This window comes from Leucopleurus acutus, assembly GCF_964270905.1.
Source record: "Leucopleurus acutus genome assembly, chromosome: 14".
In the NCBI taxonomy this organism is placed as follows: domain Eukaryota; kingdom Metazoa; phylum Chordata; class Mammalia; order Artiodactyla; family Delphinidae; genus Leucopleurus; species Leucopleurus acutus.
In genome coordinates this window covers 81,916,040-81,935,985 of record NC_139156.1, presented here as the reverse complement: position 1 = coordinate 81,935,985, position 19,946 = coordinate 81,916,040, and the positions used below count along the sequence as shown (strand labels likewise).

The 19,946-nt window shown below is 49.9% G+C and overlaps 1 protein-coding gene across 1 annotated transcript in view; it reads right to left on the bottom strand.

Moving 5' to 3' along the window:
• Positions 1–19,946, bottom strand: part of SIPA1L2 (signal induced proliferation associated 1 like 2) — a 220,439-nt gene that overhangs the window by 14,887 nt on the left and 185,606 nt on the right. The window contains exons 15-18 of the mRNA XM_082854980.1: positions 15,926–16,150; positions 13,640–13,793; positions 11,131–11,350; positions 1,879–2,010 (exon numbers count right to left, since the gene is read on the bottom strand). Coding sequence (XP_082711106.1) covers positions 1,879–2,010; positions 11,131–11,350; positions 13,640–13,793; positions 15,926–16,150 — 731 coding nt within the window. The remainder of the gene's footprint in view (positions 1–1,878; positions 2,011–11,130; positions 11,351–13,639; positions 13,794–15,925; positions 16,151–19,946) is intronic.

The following is a 19,946-nucleotide window of genomic DNA, read 5'->3' as shown; positions in this document are numbered from 1 at the left end:
TCAGAAGGGGTGGAAGGGAGCCAGGCAAAGACACAAATGAGGGTGGAGACAAAGGGATATGTGTCGTTTTAAATCAGAAAAATGGACACAAAACGCAGAAGGACCTCAGAGGTTACAAATTATGCTGTGAGCTGAGGCAGCCCAAGGGTGCACAGGGCCCTGTGCGTTCTGGGCCTACTGGCTGCTTTGTGCGAGCTCTCCCCATTCGGTTTTCTTGATCTGCACTTGCTCAACAGAGAAGGTAAATTGAAGAAGCAGGCTTCCCCTGAGAAACTCATCATCTAGCAGGAAGAGACACAGAGGTGAATATGCAGAATTCAGCGTGGTAAGCACTACACTAACATCTATGCAGTGGGGCAACGGAGGAGACAGAATGGAAGCTCTTACACTCTCCTCGGGCAGTAAGACAACAGTGTGCCCGGAACAGGCCAGAGACAATGCTGCTCCGTCTTGCCTGGGCCGCTCTGGACAGAGGGGAGACTGTGTTCGTGCCCTCTGGGGCTCGGTCACGTCGGGCCAGTGTTCGGAGGGCTGTTATAATGCACCCTAACCATCTTCTGGTTGAGAGGAATGAAGGCTGCGTTACCAAGCAGACGGGGGCATTCTCAAGTTTCCAACGGGACGAGTACTGTAAAGCAGCAAACCCCAAACCGTTGTACTCTGTCTAGTAAGGGAGCAGAAACAGCCCGTGCCTGTTGCAGGAGTTTCTTCCCAACACTCTCCCCGCACCCCATCTACCAGAGCTAAACATCCCTGTACTGAATTAACGTGTCCCTGAATTAGCTTGAGAGGAGCTTTCGACTCACCCCTCCCCCAGACTCCCCCCAAATGGTGCTTAGGACCAGAGGCACTGATCCCAACTGATGAGAGAAACGGCCTAGCAGGTCAGCTCGTTAGACAGGCAGTCAGGGCAGCTGACCTCCACAGCCTGCAGCAGCCTGACTGCAAAATGCGCCTGCCCCTCCTGGGAAAGGAATCTGAATCCCTTTCCTGAAGCCTGCACGTCACAGGTGACGGGAACCGATGACCAGAGCAGGTGAGTCAAAGGAGAGGGAGAGAAAAGGGCCACTCAGGTGGCCGTGGCCATCCCTGGGGGGCGGCAGTGAAGACGCAGACACACAGGGGAGTCTCAGACAGGTCACCCAGGTGCAGAGGCTGTGGTCATGGAGAGAATGTAGCAACAAATGGCAGAAAGTCTGAATCCGGGTCGCCGGGGTCCCTGGACCCACGCGTAAGGTGCAGAGGGTGCCTGGGAGGCAAGCACCTCCCTTGTCCGTGGCCCCCTTTACCTGCAGCCTGGAGAAAAGTGCAGCTTCCCCTCCTAAATTCACAGAAACATTCTCCAGAGATCGTGGAGGGCAGTGTGACAGCCAGAGGGCCCCAGGGATCAGCCAGCCCAGCGCCATCCTGACCACATGGTTAGAGGAGGAAGCCGGGGCCCGTGCAGGGTGACCCGCTGGGTCAAGGAGGCCACATCAGAGTCCGCAGGGACCCCAAGCCACCAGAGGCCTAGGCCTGTGCTTGTCTGGGTGGCTTGGACCTCTGAAAGGCTTTCTCCTCCTGTCTCACCTCGTCACGCTGGGAGGAAAGAGAGTCTGTGTCCTAGATCCCCACCTCTACATTCCAGGTAAGAAAACACAGGTGTCAGAGGACAAGTGACACCTGCCAGGTCACAGCTGGCGCCTGACCTGGAAGCAGGTTTGGGGCCCTTTGCCCGGAGCTACTTCCCTGCGTGCCTGGTTCTCCCTAAGGAAAGGCCCTCAGTCTCAGCCCAAGCCATCCCCTGGTTTTCCTCTTGGAAGATGCTCAGAGCATCCAGACGTTAACCCGGACGATCCCTGTGTTGCTGCCCCGGCCCCAGAGGCTGTGAGTCGTTACCTTCAAACGCCCGGGCAGCATCCACGAGGTGGGACCAATCTAACCCCGTGGCCGTGTCCGGGAGGGGCATCAGGCCGGGATCTGCGCACTTGGACTTATCTGACAAGGACCCATCGGAGAACCAGAACTCATCTAGACAGAAACAAAACCAGAGTGTCAGTCAGATCACACAGCACGGGTACCGGCCGGGCCCTCAGAGGGGCCCAGGGAGCTTTCTGTAAAAGATCTCCTGTCCCAGTAAGGAAACAGACATCCCACCGCAGTCACCCAGGAGGCACAGCGCTCGAGAGGAGGGGCTTTGTGAAAGAGCCGCGACCTCCAGGCTCACTGAGCGGGCGCCAGCCGGCAGGGGCCGGGAGCAAGATCCGGACTGAGCCTTCCCACGAATCAGAAAAGCAGAGGCGAGTTTCTCCCGGGCGGGCTTCTCCCGAGGACACCACCCCAGTCCGACCACCCTCAGGATCTCTTCCTGCTTCCCTTGGGGTGACTTCCCCTGTGGGAAGAGTGTTGAAGCCTCTACTGTAAACACGGTTGGGTGCGATCTCTTTTGTACATTTCGCTATGTACAAAAATGGTGGTTGGACGACTCTTTTGACTTAATGAGGCAGCTCGATCACTGGCTAAACCAAACCCCCCTCCCTAACTGGCACCGAATGTTTGCTAGTCTTCCTTTCTCTGTGCAAACAGACCTTTTACATTTCTTCTCTTTAAACTCTCATCACAGGACTTGAAGCGTTTTCGTCAGTAGCCATACTGGTTGTTAGGAACTCATTATGCATCTGTGGGCAAATTTCCCAAAGGCTGGACCTTCTCTAAGGTGCCTCTCCTGGCCCTGCCCAGAATGTGGTATGCAGCTGCTCGCGGACACATCTGACTAATTAGACCAATCAAAATAATGACCACCTGGCCGTCTGAGCCCGCAATTAAGGAGGGGATGTAATTAACCAAGTGCACCTGTAATTTTAGCGCCCACATCCTTTGGGGAAACTGTGAAATGCTCGCACCTGGACCAGGACAGAGGCTGCCTGTGATCTGGCCTTGAAGGACCCTAATGCTCTGTTTCCCAGTACCTTCCACATGCAGCTCTTAGCCTACCTCTAACAGCGGCTAGAGCTAACGATGAAGCCACTCTGTTTTTTGTTTGTTTGTTTTTTTTTTTGCGGTACGTGGGCCTCTCACTGTTCTGGCCTCTCCCGTTGCAGAGCACAGGCTCCGGACGCGCAGGCCCAGCGGCCATGGCTCACGGGCCCAGCCGCTCCGCGGCACGCGGGATCCTCCCAGACCGGGGCACGAACCCGCGTCCCCTGCAATGGCAGGCGGACCCTCAACCACTGCGCCACCAGGGAAGCCCGTCACTCTGTTTTTAACGTTAACCTGCTTAAAGGTGGAACCGTCGCCCCCTCCATCTTGAAGGGAAACCAGTAACGGGTATTTTATCAACGCCGTTCCCGCCACCCTCCCTCTCCAAGTGCTCCAGCGTGTTCTATGTGTGATGTCCTTGGTCCTTGTCTGCTTCTCTCCTGATGGACCCCTCTGAACCCAGGGAGGCACCGAAGGGCAGAGGCTGGGCTGACCCCGCCCAGGTCCCGTCTTCACCCAGAATTTAAGGTTCAACCACCCCCGCCCCGCCCCCGAGAGAAAGGTCAGGAAGCCCAGGGACCCTCAATCACTTCCCGTCTCTCAAACACATCAGCTGCTTTGCTTAAAGCAGGTTTTCTGCACCAGGTGAAAAGAAACGACTTGACTAGGTGGGAATTTTTTTTGCCACTGATTTCCCTGTGGCTGAGTTGGTCAGGAATAGGGGTGTGCGTGTCACAGCTCTGGGAAGGGTGCCCCGGGCCAGCTGGAAGCCGGTGTGCATGGGGCACGTCCCTCACCCCCTGCCTCTCCTTCCCTCACTGGAGAGGAAAACATCATGGAGTGAAAAATTGTTCAGCTGAATGAACATTTTTACCGAAAGTACAGTCTCTTGGTCACGTATCGCTAAGAAATGTGAACCTGAGGATTTTCTTTGCCTTTATAAAGAAATAACCCTTCACCTGAGCTTCTGGTATCGCCTAAAATCAAACCTGGTACGCATTCTGTGCGCCGTCTGCTTTCTCCCCAGCACCAGCAGACGACGCCCTGACTGGCTCTAACAGGAGTCAAGGCAGACGGCAAAATAACAGAGGGCAAGAGGGGAAGAGGCAGCGAGAGAGGAGGGTTGGGCTACAGCCCCTTGTCCCCTCTTCCTGTCCCTCCTGCGTTCGTGAGCTCAAAGAGCATCTTCCCCAAACACCCAACGGGGGACTGACAAAGGAGCCCTGACCATCTTGAGTTAAAGATCGGAGCTCTCGGGCTTCCCTGGTGGCGCAGGGGTTGAGAGTCCGCCTGCTGATGCAGGGAACACGGGTTCGTGCCCTCGTCCGGGAGGATCCCATGTGCCGCAGAGCGGCTGGGCCCGTGAGCCGTGGCCGCTGAGCCTGCGCATCTGGAGCCTGTGTTCCGCAACGGGAGAGGCCACAGCAGTGAGAGGCCTGTGTACCGCAAAAAAAAAAAAAAAAAAAAAAAAAAAAATCGGAGCTCTCACTCTGTGTGGGACCAACCTGAAGTTTGGTGGCCGGGAAGCTCCTGCCCAGAGTGAGCATGTGTGGAGTGAGTGGGCCTAGCGACCCACAGAGCAGGGGTGTGTCACAGTCAGAGGCAAACCCAGGGCGTCCTTCTAACCTCCTCCAACTTCTATGGAGAACCAGGAAGGAAAAGGAGGGATGTTTCTTCTTTACTGTAAACAGTCACTCCTCTCCCCGAGTTGTCAATGGGACTTGCGTGTTTATTTGACACTACAGAACTGGCAAAGATGCTTAGTAAATTGGAGAGGATTCCCTCCCTCGAGAGTTTATTTGGAGTACTATCCACTCCACCATCTACGCTGTGTTTGTTAAACGCCTACTGTATGCCTAAGGATGGGGTGGAGCAGTGGGGAAGACAGGCAAGGCCACCCTCCCACAGAGCTTACACGGCAAGTGACACGGGGAGAGGGAAGAAACAAATGAACAAGATCATACAAGCCGCGGCATGTCGGAGGGAGACCTGTCCGAGGAGGTGACAGTCACCAAGACATAGCCCAGCAGCAGCTGCCTGGGGAAGAGAAGTTCCGGGAGGAGAGCTCCGAGAAAGCACGGATTGAGGTCCAAATGCATTGTCGCTCAGTAAGCAGGACGACACCAGTGTCAAGGAGTGTCACCATATATATATATATATATATATATATATATATATATATATATATATTTTTTTTTTTTTTTTTTTTTGGTACGCGAGCCTCTCACTGCTGTGGCCTCTCCCGTTGCGGAGCACAGGCTCCGGACGCGCAGGCTCAGCGGCCATGGCTCACGGGCCCAGCCGCTCCGCCGCATGTGGGATCTTCCCGGACCGGGGCACGAACCCGCGTCCCCTGCATCGGCAGGCGGATTCTCAACCACTGCGCCACCAGGGAAGCCCCAGGGAGTGTCACCTGAAATGAAGTAGGAGCCGCCTAAGTTCCTCCCTGTATTGTTTTTTTTGCTGCACCGTGCAGCTTGCGGGATCTTAGTTCCCTGACCAGGGATGGAACCTGGGCCCTCGGCAGGGAGAGAGCAGAGTCCTAACCACTGGACCATCGGGGAATTCCCCTAAGTTTCTCTCTGAATTATCAAAATGAAAAGCACCGTACACACTGCTATATTTAAAATAAATAATCAACAAGGACCTACTGTAAAAAAAAAGAAAATTAAAAAATAAAATTTTTTTTTAAAAAGCACCTAAAATTTTTGCAATGCTTGGAAAATCATATAATCGGGAAAAAAATTACGTTTTTTTAAATTTTGGGGTCCAAGACTCCAAACCACCAAAAATTCTTTATAAAACTTATAACTGACATTAGGTATCACCCAGCTGACGTTTACTCTGCACCTGCTGTATTCTGGGTCCCACCAGGTACCGTATCGGTACCTGGGGATGGGATGACCACAGGCGCAGGTTCTGCCCTTGAGGGGCCGACAGGAGCAGGTGAGTCCTGCTGGTGCCGCTCTGGGGTCTGGGAAAGTACGTACAGGAACCAGCCCCTGCGCTTGGCGTGACCACAGCAGCTGTAACCGGGTTGTTCCCTGAGCTTTCCAGATGGGGAGGAAAAGGCGCGACTTAGGTACCAGAGCCTGTTATTTCAAGGCCAGTCCTCTCGAGCCACTGCTGTTCCAGAGCCCACGCTGCTCCTCCGGCCAACCCAGGAAAGAAAGCGACTCGCGGCTTCTGAAGGGCAGCCGGTGTCCAGGCACCGCTGCCGGGGCCTCTGCTCTCTGGCCTGGACATCGATCTTGAGGCTTCCTGTTTGTTTATCCCGACCCTGAAATCACGGGGACCAGCTTTATTGAGTCTGACTTTCTCGCTGTTGTTCTAAATGCGGAGGAGCCTTCCTGTTAGCATTTCCTGGTGGTCAGATAGCTGTGGTTTCACAATTACTCTCCAGAAACCAAGGGATGTTTATTACAGAGGAGACTGAGAACATTTGAAAAAAAGAGAAAGAAGCGCCACATAGAGTCGGAGAATACACTCTTCCTCCGACGGCCACGGACGCTGTCTGCGAGGCCAGCGGAAGCAAGGGCAACTCTTCTGCAGGCCGCACACCACTAAGTCTGCACCTGGGGTCTGTGGCATCTTGGGTGGGTACTAAATTATAAGGAAAACACTAATTTCTTTTATTTCTGCTAAAACTCGCTTTTAAACTTCAAGGAGCATCCTTTGCGGGGGGCCTAGGTCACAACTATAGGATTTGGGAACATATAGAACCTAACACCTTGTTGGGCATTTTTAATTAATTAATTTTCTTTTATTATTTATTTTTGGCTGCGTTGGGTCTTCATCGCTGTGCGCGGGCTTTCTCTAGTTGTGGCGAGCGGGGGCTACCCTTTGTTGTGGTGCTCGGGCTTCTCATTGCGGTGGTTTCTCTTGTTGCAGAGCATGGGCTCTAGGCGCGTGGGCTTCAGAAGTTGTGGCACGTGGGCTCAGTAGTTGTGGCTCGCGGGCTTAGTTGTTCCACGGCATGTGGGATCTTCCTGGATCAGGGCTCGAACCCGTGTCCCCTGCACTGGCAGGCGGATTCTTAACCACTGCGCCACCAGGGAAGTCCTAATACCGTTTTATTTTTCAAAATTTAAGAACTCTTGTTCTAAAAGTCTACCCACATAGGAAGATTTCTACCATTCCTTGGAGTGTTTCATAAAACTCCATTTCGTAAAAAATCAGTAATTCTCTTTCAACATGCTTTAAACCTGCGAATGCTTGGGACTGCACTGAACAAAGCAAGGTAACCCCATGCCCAAGCAGACAAGGATACTATGAGAGCTTTTCAATATCACTGGTTTTCGGGCCTGTGAACTGTGTGTCAAAATGGCCACTCCCTATTCTTTTTTTCTACCTGGGCCTCAAAAGAAATTTTACTCTGAAATCCACCAATGATGGAAACAAAGGCCCTAAATGCAATGCAGAAAGATCTCAGAATTGTTTCAATTGTTCGAGCTGGTCATATTTTTATACCTCCAAGTTGAAGACATAATGATACAGCACATTCAGGGATCCCCAAACCGCCCCCAGGAAATATGTATGAATCACGACGTGAGTCACATCTAAAATGTGTTTGTTAAGTGTCATCTGTCTTCCAAGGCTGGATTAAGATCCTGATCTCAGGAGAAGAGAGATTCTGAGATGGGCCCAAGTTTGAGACTTGGAAAAGCTAAAACTGTCTGAACGAGCAGCCTGTGACTGATAGTTACATGAAGAAAAGGTGCGGCGATGAGGTCTCCTGAGGCTCACTGTGAAGAGATGGACTTGCCAACCCTCCCCTGTGCTGTCCTTGCTGCAGATTAGGAACAAGATCCAAATGAGCGTCTATGAGCGGAAGGTCAGATGCCTCCTGGGAAACTTTAGGAGGATACGTGTGCCTCTGCATATCCTTGCTCAACCTCTGTAGCTAACGAACCATCCAGGGTTACACGCTCTGGCAGAACTAACCTAACTGCCACTGCAAGTCCTCGCGAAGCTAAGTCTCTGAGAAACTAAGAGAAACCCCTGGGCGACCCCGAATAGTCCTCATTTCTCGCTCGCAGGCATCTGCTGGCCACAAGCTCCCACCTGTCAACTCTCTGGCTTGTTCCAGGGTCAGACTGTTGCGACTACTCTCCGAGCGAGATCTGCTCACAGGGGCTCTGCTGAGTGACCAGAAACCACAGAAAGCAAAAGATGACTGACATCTGCCTTGAGCAGATACAGGAATAATAACCACACAGGTGAGTGTGGGCGTCAGGGGTCCCAGGGGCGAGCATCCTCCCAGGGACAACCAGATCCCTGCAGTTGAGCCTCTTGGTGGGGAGGGAGGAGGGAATCAGAAGTGTCTTGGGGGAGACACATTAATTCAAATTACTCCCGGCTCCCTTATTTATATTTTGTCATTTGATCCACCAAACCTAGAGAATTTTTTTTTCTGAGTAGGTTGTGAAGTTTAGAAATTGGAGGAGTCACGTGGCCAAATAAGAAGGTTTCATCTGAGAAGCGCAAACAGCAAGGACCACTCTTCCTGCTTTTCCCAGGAGGAGAGACAATGAAGGCAAGTCAGGCAGTTTTTAACCCGGATAGTGGAGAGTGTATCCTGCCTGTTTCCACTGTACCTCTGAACATACTAAGCAAGGACACAGGGACGTCCCTGGTGGCGCAGTGGTTAAGAATCCGCCTGCCGATGCAGGGGACACGGGTTCGAGCCCTGGTCCAGGAAGATCCCACATGCCGCGGAGCAACTAAGCCCGGGTGCCAAAACTACTGAGCCTGCGCTCTAGAGCCCGCAAGCCGCAACTACTGAGCCTGCGTTTCATAGCTACTGAAGCCTGAGTGCCTAGAGCCCGTGCTCCACAACAAGAGAAGCCACTGCAATGAGAAGCCCGCGCACTGCAATGAAGAGTAGCCCCTGCTCACCGCAACTAGAGAAAGCCCGCGCGCAGCAACGAAGACCCGACGCAGACAAAAATAAATAAATATTTAAAAAAGGATAAATCGGTATACCCAGACAATAGAACAGAAGTCAACACTAAAAAGAAGTGAGCTATCAAGCCGTGGAGGAAAATTAAATGTATTTCTGGAAAGGCTACACCCTGTATGACTCCAACTATATGACACCTGGAAAGGACAAAACTATGGAGACAGTAAAAAAAGAACCACTGATTTACCAGGGGTGAGGGGCAGAGAGGGATGAACAGGTGGGGCACAGAGGCTCTTTAGGGACATGAAAATACTCTGTAAAATACTACAATGGTAGGTACGTCACCATGCATTTGCCCAAACACATAGAATGCACGACGCCGGGGGGGGTGAACCCCAACGCAAACTACGCACTTTGGGTGATGAAGATGTGTTAGTATCCTCTAACAAATGTTCCCTGTGGTCGGGGGCAGACTGAGCACCTGCAGGGGCAGTGGGTGTGTCCCCGGGAAGTCTGCATACCTCCTGCTCACTTCTGCCGCCGGGAACCTAAGACTGCTCTAAGTAGATGACGTTTATTAAGAAAAAAAAAGTGAAGCTAAAAAAGGATAGAGAGTTTACCCTTAAGCAACGTGGCTGTTAGGGGCGTGGACCACCCACACAGTGGAAAATCTGCATGTACTTTACAGTTGGCCCCCGTATCCGAGGGGCCACATCCCCTGATCCAACCAACCGTGGAGCACGTAGTACTGTGATATTTACATGGAAAAAAATCTGTGTGTAAGTCGATCTGCACAGTTCAAATCCCTGCTGTTCAAGGGTCCATTGTGCGTCTTCCACATGGAAGCAAATGAAAGGTAGAATGTAAGAACTACAGTAACATCTATACTGTAGATTTCACAATCATACCTCAAGCATTTTTAAGTGGAAGATATGAAAATATCTTCAAGAAAATAGAGTTTTACTGGTTTTAGGAAAGCTTTAAGAGGCCATTAAAGTTACCTATTTACAAAAAAGGACAAACATTTGGAGAAATATTAGGGTATTAGAATATGTCTGTCTGACCTTCAGACCTTTATCAAGAGGGAGTATTTCTCCAATTTAGGCAAATGGACTTTTCATAACAGGCAGGATATTATGTTACTTAAAGAAATAGATGGGCTTCCCTGGTGGCGCAGTGGTTGGGAGTCCACCTGCCGATGCAGGAGACATGGGTTCGTGCCCCGGTTCGGGAAGATCCCACATGCCGCGGAGCGGCTGGTCCCGTGAGCCATGGCCGCTGGGCCTGCGCGTCCGGAGCCTGTGCTCCGCAACGGGAGAGGCCACAACAGTGAGAGGTCCGCGTACCGCAAAAAAAAAAAAAAAAAAAAGAAAAAGAAATGGATTAAGAATTTTATGAGACAAGGTTCATTTCCAATTATGTTAAACATTAGAAAGATTATTAGAACTTTTATTTCGTTTAGCCTGGGACTTATATGTGTATTATGAAGTTCAAATTGGTTCTAAAGATAATGCTTTCTACCATGAAATTTAAGAAAACCCTGACAAGGAACATATTTCTGATTTAATCCTCATTCTTCCTGTACAATAGAAATTAACTATGAATAAAGGAAATACAGCTAACTAATGTTAAAAAAAAAAATCACCCTTCAACACCGACATGTTAATAGGAAACTAACACTATGTAAAAAGGAAAGATTTCAGGATTTGAAGGAAAATCATCTGGAAATTATCTAGTCAACCTGTGGCCAATAAATTGGAGTGAACTGGACACAGAAGCTAATTGATGGGACATGGTACCACGTGGGAAGAGCCAGGGCTGGGACCCAGGTGTCCCGATACCCACCTGCCACCTTCGCCTTCACCAGATCTGGAAGATCAAGAAGAAACAGACACAGGAGGCAAGAAAACCAACCTTCCTCCCCGCGTGCTGCCCACCGGAAAATCTACCACCGTGGCGCCCTTTTCTCCTTATCAGGTTTAGACACTTCTTTCTTTACGGATGTAAGAGCTGAGCTGAGTATAAAGGTCACTATTTTACCTGCTAAAAACGTTTAATACGGGTTTTTCAATTTTCTGAAAAATTGGCAGTGGTGTTCAACTTTTAAAAAATGTCCACTTTGGGGCTTTTACACCTTCAAAAATCACTAAAAGAGAAAACACACCACCAAATGATATACAGTTTAAAGAATAAACAAGTCCCTCCAACCCCCATAGGAGACCCACCCCAGCGAGCCCACGAGGACAGCTCGGGCCACCCCGGGCACTTACTCCGCAGGCTTCCCATGCTGGGCGCCGGCTGGGTCCGGGGTGGCAGGGTGCTGTGGTAGGGCGGGGTGGTGCTGAACAGGATGTCGCTGGGCAGGGCCTGGTCAAGGATGGAACTTCGGGAGCTTCCGAAGGAAGACCCCCTCCGGTGGCTGCAAATGCTCTCGTCCGAGAGGGTGCGGTACAGCGAGCGGCGCGGGGACAGGTTCCCATAGAACGAAAACTAGCGGTTGAGACAGGAGGAGGGAAGGGAAAACAGATGTCAGAAAGCTGACAGCGTGAAACTCATCTGACTACCTTAGGCGCGGTCCCGGACCACCGTGGGAGCACCTCCGAGCAGCAGGTGCGCGCAAAGCCGCAGCCTAGGGATGCTACAACCAGGCACGCAGGTCACCGAGGCAAAGCACAAGGGCTTCCTGCAGTTACTGGGTTTGGCTCTTTTCCTCCTTGGACGTTCTGTGAAATATCACCACGAATTAGACAGGCACAGCTCTGTTCTGAAATGTTAAATGGAGGTTCCATAACCTTTTAGCTGTGGCAGCTTCTGGAAATACAGAACGCTGCCATTTCAGGCAACAGTTATTCAAAACCACACCTAGTGCTGGCTTGATTTTCATCGGAAGTGACTACATTTTAATATTAGGGGATTTCTGTACCAATCAACTACATGCGAGGTTCAACCTAATCTAGGTCACAATAATAATATTAATTTTTGAGCACTGCAGCTTTCTAAGCCACACACAGGGTCAAGAAAGACAGTATTGGTCCAGGGAAGTCTTACTGTCTACATACCTTAAAGTTTCACTCACAGAAGTCTATTACAGTTGTTGAGAATTGAGTTATAGTAATCAATCGTAACCAGGTTTAAAGAAACCATTAAAATTACTGTGTTAAATCACAGGTAGGGCAGGGAAAGTTCATACTAAAGAAGCAAGTAGTCAAAAACTCAAGAAAAATTAAATCAAATCTGAATTTCCAACTTCTTCTATATCCTGAACCACGTTCCTTTTACATCAGTAATAGTAAAAGCCAGAATGTTTGCATCAAGCAAATACAGAAATGGTTATTTACGTTTGTGAATGTAAAGTGTTTCTATTGTATGTGTCCCTTTCATTCTGTCAAGTCTGTTCAGCTGATGAATGGGAACCAGAGTGTGTGCGAACTGCGAAGTTAAGTTTGCACTACGAAAAGAAGGCGATTTGTCTTAGAAGAAAAAAAAAAACACACGTCAAGGAGAAGTTTGTTCCTATTAAAAGAAAAGCTATTTGCGCTTTCGGTACAATAGCCCGCACCCAAGCTTGTACAGTACCATATACATGATTTGATACGAGTTAAAGAAAAAAAAAAAGACTCATTCTGTTGAGCTCTTCCGAGATTCCCTCTTCACACACAACCAGCAGGCTCTTCAGAACATGATTACAGGCCCATTAGATTAAAGCGGCTTTGAGGTAGTATCTCATGAGAGTGTTATTCTAAGAACACAATTAGGTTAATTGCAGCATCGTTTTATTATAGGGAAGACGGTAGCACAAAGCCTTGCCGTTTATCTTGATCACAGTCAAGATGGCCATGCCTGACTTTTTTCTTTTCATCTGGACAAGAGAGCGCCGAATTAGAAGGGAGAAAGGCCTGCATTCCACGGCTGACTCTGCCACCAAGTATTTATGCGAACGTCACACTTCATCAGTTGGGGCCTCAGTTACTTGCCAGAAGAGGAGATTGGGCTGGATTACCTGGGAGTCCTTTTTCACTTTCCATTACTTAACAAAGTGGTTTAAGAGACTGTAATAACACATAATAAAACTAAAACTAATAAGGACAGTGAAGTCATCTAACGGTAGCGAGGGTCTGCGCCCTGGTCATGAAGCCGTGCCCTCGAACGTGAGGTTGGTTTGTGAGACTGATGCGTGGCCTTTCCTTGTGGGTGGGCACGGTTTACAAGCACGGGGCAGGTGCCATCTGATTTACGATGCCAGGCAGTAGAGTACCTAAGTCCATCCCATTTCTGGAACAGGATTACACCCAAGCAGGATGGCTTGGAGAACTCTATCCTTGGTACAAGTTCCGGAGCAAAAGTCAGGCGGTGTGAATTTTAACAGCTACTATTTCTGATGACCTGTTATACCCGGGTCCTCTGTGAAGTTGGTTCTTATCTTTGCTGTAACTCTGTATACATTTATCATTGCTTCCTTTTTTCAGAGGACGACGCTGGGCCAAGAGATTAAGTCACATGAACAAAATCACATGGCCGATGGTCACTGCAGCAGAGAACTGAGGCCAGGCCCGCCTGCCTCTAGCTTCCTCTGTCCGTCTAGAAAGCTGCCCTTCCTGACCTCTCCCAGGCTCACTCTGCTTCCTGGGGGAATAACAGTGAAAATGGCCAACCGGGCACAGAGCTGTAGGTAGGATCACGAGAGAGGCCACATGTGGGAGAACTCTGGAAGCCCCGGCGTCTCTTTACGCTTTTCCTTAGTGTTTCCGGTCACTTCAAAGCTACACAAAAGTCACTAACCTTTCTCCTCCCCTCCTCCGCTGAGGGGCTGTCGGGAAGCATCAATTTCAGAAAGTCTTCTTTGGAGAGCACGTGCTGAGTTTCTGAGACATCATCTCCCACCACTGCCTGCTGCTGAGCTGCGGTGGACAGCAGACCCATCTCACCATACAGCCTGGTGACACAAGGCAGAAGGAAAATGAAAGTGAGTCATCAGCCTATCTGTAAAACGCCGGCAGCCTTATGAATTAAAATCCAGTCACCAGCTTCACCCACCACGTTCACACACACAGAAACTCGCTGATTCACTTCTGCTGCATTTCTCCCAGATCCCTGTGCCATCCTACGTTTGTGAAATGAGTGCAAACTTAGGTTTCTGAATAATGCAGAACAAATCAGATCCCCAAAGCCCTGAATGAGAAAAACGTAGAGCCAACTTTTCAAATAAGGCTGTGTCTTCCCTTTCCTAACCTGTGTCAGAAAACACAGTTTCAATAATTCATCGGAGATTATCTCGTGTTCTCTGAAGGAAGCCTGGTGCCTGCCCGGAATTTGAGAAAGCCCTTCTCTTGTGGCTGGGCAACCCCACGCACCGTCCACCCTGCAACACGGAGAGCCAGACCCCGGGGAACCTGATGTTGAACAGTAATCCATCCGGGTGCATGCCAAGCATTTTTATTATCAGGCATTTCGCAAAGCCGTTTGCATAAATGAAGCAGCTGTCCCCCTTGATTATCAGTATATAGAAATGTATTTATGGACAACAAAAGACTGTCTAGCCGAATTACTGTTTTCAGCTCTTTTCCAGGGAGAAAACTGGGGAGTCGTTTTTAAAAGGTGTGGTCTGCAAATGTAATCTGAGCCACGGAACGTTCCTGAAGACACGGTGGGTGAAGAACCAGGGGCTGTACTGTCAGCAGAGGCGGACGGGCCGCACGACCTGAAACGTGATGCTCCAGGAACCCACGGCCCAGGGCGGCAGCTTGCCGAGGATGACCTGTGTGTGACTGTCCTGCATCACCGAGATGACCCCATCTCCAAAGCCAGGCTGCTGTGTTGCAGGGTGACGGCTCACTGGGGAATTATCAGGATATGAAACTCACACGAACATGCTCAAAATTAAGAACGATTTATCGGAACTCGCTACGTCTCTTGCTTTGTTCCTGAGGTAGGTCAGGTTTCCCGAACTTTTCGGCTCTGTAAGCAGCAGCAGCGCTGACGACATGAAAGCAGTGACTGGGGAAGAAGCTTTCAAAACTTACAAATGTGACTGAAGATGTGGTTGGCTTGGGAGCTAAAAAAGAACCCAAGACCCGGGGGATGGGGGCTCTGCACGGAACCCCCGTGGGAAGACCCACCATGGAGGGTTTGTGACGAGGCCGTCACACGTGCCCAGCTGTGGGCCCTGAGATTCGGTGGTGGACGTGCTCAAGAGCTCCAGGCCCTATCTGCTTTGGGAAAGATGTAGGGAAGAAAAAAACAAACCCAGGTCTAATCAGTAACTGCTGGGATAATAAGGTAACACCTAAAATCACTAATAAAATGCACTATTCCAGTTCCCTATGTGTTTGAGTAAAAATTGCTAGCCTTTTTTCCTGCTAACTTAGTGACTTTATTAAAATTGACAAATGATACGTCAATAAGTATGCTCCGAGGGTCTACTACGTGTGTCACGAGGATGTAGAGAGGTGAGGAGGACATGGTACGTGAATATAAAAGCAAGGAACAGAAATCTGTTTTAGGGACTTCGCTGGCGGTGCAGTGGTTAAGAATCTGCCTGCCAATGCAGGGGACACGAGTTCGAGCCCTGGTCAGAAAAGATCCCATATGCCGCGGAGCAACTAAGCCCGTGTGCCACAATTACGGAGCCTGCGCTCTAGAGCCCGTGAGCCACAACTACTGAGCCCAGGAGCCACAACTATTAAAGCCCGTGTGCCTAGAGCCCGTGCTCCATGACAAGAGAAGCCACCGCAATGAGAAGCCCGCGCACTGCAACAAAGAGTAGCCCCTGCTCGCCACATCTAGAGAAAGCCCGCGTGCAGCAAAGAAGACCCAATGCAGCCAAAAATAAATAAAATAATTTATAAAAAAAAAAGAAATTTGTTTTAATTTTATATGAGAACATCAAGGAAAGGGAAGACTTTTCAAGAGAAATATAAATGCCAACATTTAAAGAGCTTTACCAAGATGTTTCTCGATTACTCTTTTTTAGAAAATCTGTTTCTACTGGGGGGAAAAATACATTAGCTTGGTCCATGCCCCAGATGCCCAAGGTCTGCCTAGAGAAGAGCCCCCCGGACACCTTACCCCTGACACTCAGCCACTTCGGGTTCCTCGGGTGGCGGGCTGTCTTCCGATTTCTTCCAGCCGATCACATATTTGTTCATGGCCCCTTGCCGGTGGTAGGCCTTGGACACGGACCCCGGGGCCTGTTGACTGCTGCTGTGAGACACGATGTACACTTTGGACGTATCCAGAGACCCACTAATTTTGGAACCGTGAGCTGAGGGGCTTCCTGAATGGCGTGAACCACTGGGGAGAAAAAGACAGAAGCCGCGATACAATCAGATCTCAGCGGTGTGGGCACGTTGCCAACCTCAGAGCCACCACGCACGACTCCTGTCCTCCTCTGTGAGCAAAATCGGGCAGCGGGGGGCAGATGTGGCCGCCTCTCTGCCACGTGCCTTTGGAATGCCCTGCTTCCCACAGGCCAAGGGTGTTCATGTGCAAAGCTGTATGCCTGTGGCCAGAAGGATGTTCAAAGCCCAGTCAGGGGAAATCTAATAGAAAAATGGGCACCACAGTGATGCCTCAGAAGAAAAGACACTCAACTGGTGAATAAACATAAGAGGAAGGGCTCAACCTCCGCCATCCCCAAGGAAACCAGTGCAAACCACTGCAGGATATCAGGGCACACTCACCAGACTGGCAAAAACGGGAGCCTCTTATGATGAGAGTCCAGTGTCACCAGCACCTGGGGCAATGGTCACAAGCCCGATGTGCTTTTCCATTTTCCTCATTCAGGCTTGATTAAAAATGTCTTTGACCCCAATAGTAAAATATTTTAAAGTTAAACTCTAAGAACAAATGCATGGAATCCATTTCACGAGCAACGCGGCAAAAACCCGTGTCTAGCAGCAGTAACGTTGCTCTAAAGGTTTCCTCTGAAGCAGATGAACGTTCTAGAATGTTGGCAATAAGGTTTTCATGAATCCTTTCCTTCTAGACTCACGTTCTTATTTTAGAGTTTCACTGCCAACTCTCAATCCTTTACAAAGAGTAGAGTATGATGACATGAGTAAGTGTAAACACCAGATAATCACATGAGCCATTTACAGGAGAAGCCAGAACATGGGTTTTTTGCTTTGTTTTTTTGGCAGTTGACTTGTTTCACTTTGCAAAAGCTTGGTTAGGCTCCTATGAATACTGCTTTGTATTCTGAGCTCTTATCTAAGTGCCCTGCCCTCGTAGGAGAAAAAGAAAACCAACCAACCAACCAAAACGGGTTTGCTGAATTAAAAGCATGGAGCGGCAGGGGCGCCGTCTTAATGGGTGGTGATTCCTGCACACCCCTCCCTCCAGCCCCGTTCTCGCCTCGCACCAGTGCGGCTTGTCTTCAGGGGTCGTATGTCCCCGTTCCCAGTTCTCAGTGCAATCCCGGAATCGCACCACAAACATAATGGACGCTTGCTCTACTCCTGGATGGCTGTTGGGAACGTGCGCGTGTGCGGCGGAGCTGGTGGGGGTGGCAGTGATGCTGGTGGTGGAAAACCAGAATCAGAGTATTAAGAATGTGTCATAGATGGTCTGGGAGCTGCGAACAGCCGACCCTGGTGCCTCCTGTTTCCTTAGGCGACCCAAGGCACTGGGTTACTAACTCAATCAACAAGCATTTATCAACAGCCTTCTTAGACTTCCCTCCTTCACTCAACAAACATTCCAATGCTTGTCAAGTTCAAGGACCTGTATGTACCAAGTGCTGTGGCTACCGAGTGAAGGAGACAGGCCCAGGCTCTCTAGATGAAAGGAGGCAGCAGCCTGGGGTGAGATCCACACTGAGTACAAATCATGTCGACCAGGGTTGAGCGCTGAGAAGCAGCTAAGACATGGTGGGATACAGGAGTGCGTGGGCCGGAGGGGTGACTAGCCAGGGTGCTCGGCGCTGATGGCAGCCCCCAAGAGGCTCTCCTGCTCTCCTGTTCCCTGGACTGCGCCCAGTCACAACTGAGCCCCTGGGCAGCGGGCCTCAGCTCCGAGCTGACCACACACTCAGAGGCCGACGGTACTCATCAGCACAGGGAGTGTGCGTCCCGGTCTGGGTCCTGGCATTTCAGGATCTGCAGAGTCTCGGCACCACTGTGGCAGGTGGGTCCCTTGTCCACTAATGAGCCAAGTTCCTTTTACCTCAACACACTGACATTTCAAGTCTTATTTTACATGTAAAACTATTAATAGATAACACTTAAAAATACTTGAATATTTTAAAATTAAAAAAAAAACTTTAAAATATTTGAAATCTTATTTTCTCTAGCTCTCCCATATGGGTGAGGGGACAGACAGGAGGAAGTGTCCAAAAGAGTTACTTTAATGATGAATTCCACATGAGCAAAAGCCTGCAACTGGAGTTGAAATGTGGCTTTAAAGTCACTGTCAACTAAGAAGGGCAAGAAAAAGGCACCTGGATGGGAAAGGAGCCCCTCACTCAGCACATGGCCCTTCTGCAACCGCTGTGCACATGTCCAGCGTAAAGGGGTGGAAAGAAGGAACGTCGACCAGAAATGCAATCTAGCAGTTTCCTGTGTTTTCTACGAGTCTGACCCATTACATTAATGAATGCTTAAGGTGTTCCAGAAAATTGACTTCAAATCCCTATAAATATCCTGACTCTATTCGTAAAAGAAGGTGCTCTGAAAGCGGTTTCCACTGAAATTTTCCTCAACGGTAATACAAAATTCTGTTTGTGATGCCAATTACATCTCTCTAACGAGGTATCAGGAAATCAGCCATTTTACAAAATCTTCTACACTCTGAACAAGACACCAGAAGATTATAAAATCCCAAGATGGTTTTTACAGCCTGGCCAATTCAAAACTGTCTCTGAAAGTAAGACAGGAATAATTCAGGTAACCAAAGCCACTGATAACACTTAAATATTATTTTAGCTAGTACTAAACCTATTTAAAGTCAACTTATTAAAGAGAACTGGTCAAAAGTAATAGGTGTCTCTACTTTGAAATAGTTTCCATATCCTGCACTCCGTCTGCCCAGGGGAAGAAGACAGAGCCTATGGTGGGTGCTCAGGATGCCCTGTCTGCATCTCCTCCCCCTTCTCCCAGAGACACGACCCTCTGATTTTCTTCTCAGGAAGTGGCTCTCTTCCCCAGTCTCCAGCTGCGTGGTTTGGCAGACTGACCCCCAGGCCCCCAGAGCACAGTGATTAAGGCCACTGGTGGCAGGGCAGGGGGGCATGTCTGCAGAAACTTGAAAAGATCCGCACTTTCTTCCTGTGACGGGGAGCAGTAGCACGGGAGGCCTGCAGGTGACACAGCAGGTGACACAGCCATTCTCACTGCTGAGATTTCAGGGCCGTCCTGCCGAGCCCACGGACCGGGGGGACCTGGTCTCAGGTGACATCATGTGAGCTGCTGTGTCAAAGCAGAACCTTCACAGTTCTGGCCCGTGGGGTTCCATAAGCCAAAATACTACCTTCGCTGTGTGAGCTAATTCGTGTGCAGTTTTCTTTAACTTGTCACATAAATGCCCTCGAATGACACAAATGATGTAAATGTAAGACACAGACGACGACGTTAGCGACAGGAGAAGGAAAGCAGAAAGGCGGCAGTGAGCACGTGTGTGCAGGCACCCTCATGTTTTAGGTTTGTGTAAGAAAAATTAATCTACGGTAATTTTCCGGGACTTAGAAGTTTAAAACGTTTTTTCAAACAAGATCAGACATCACGTGACATCAGTCATGAAAATAACAGCACCGCTGATGAGGTCTCGGCCTCGACTGAGACGAAAGCCGGAGCAATGCATGTGTCTGCTCTGTGGTCACAGCTACTCTCCCTTCTGCCCGGCGGTTCGTCCCCCCCGGCTCGGCAGTGGCCGCGTGAGGACGGGCAGAAGGTCAGAGGGCAGCGGGCTCGGCCTGGGTGAAGGCGGCCGAGGAGAACAGAGGCCGGCGCTGGGAACCCCACGGCCAGCCTCAAGCACCATCGCTGGAGAAGTGTCTCTGCCACGGCCTTAGGGACCTGGAAGGATAATCCCATCAGTGTTCATCTGACTGCCCTCCGGCAGCTAGAAGAGTTCTGAGGAAAAGTCAGACAGT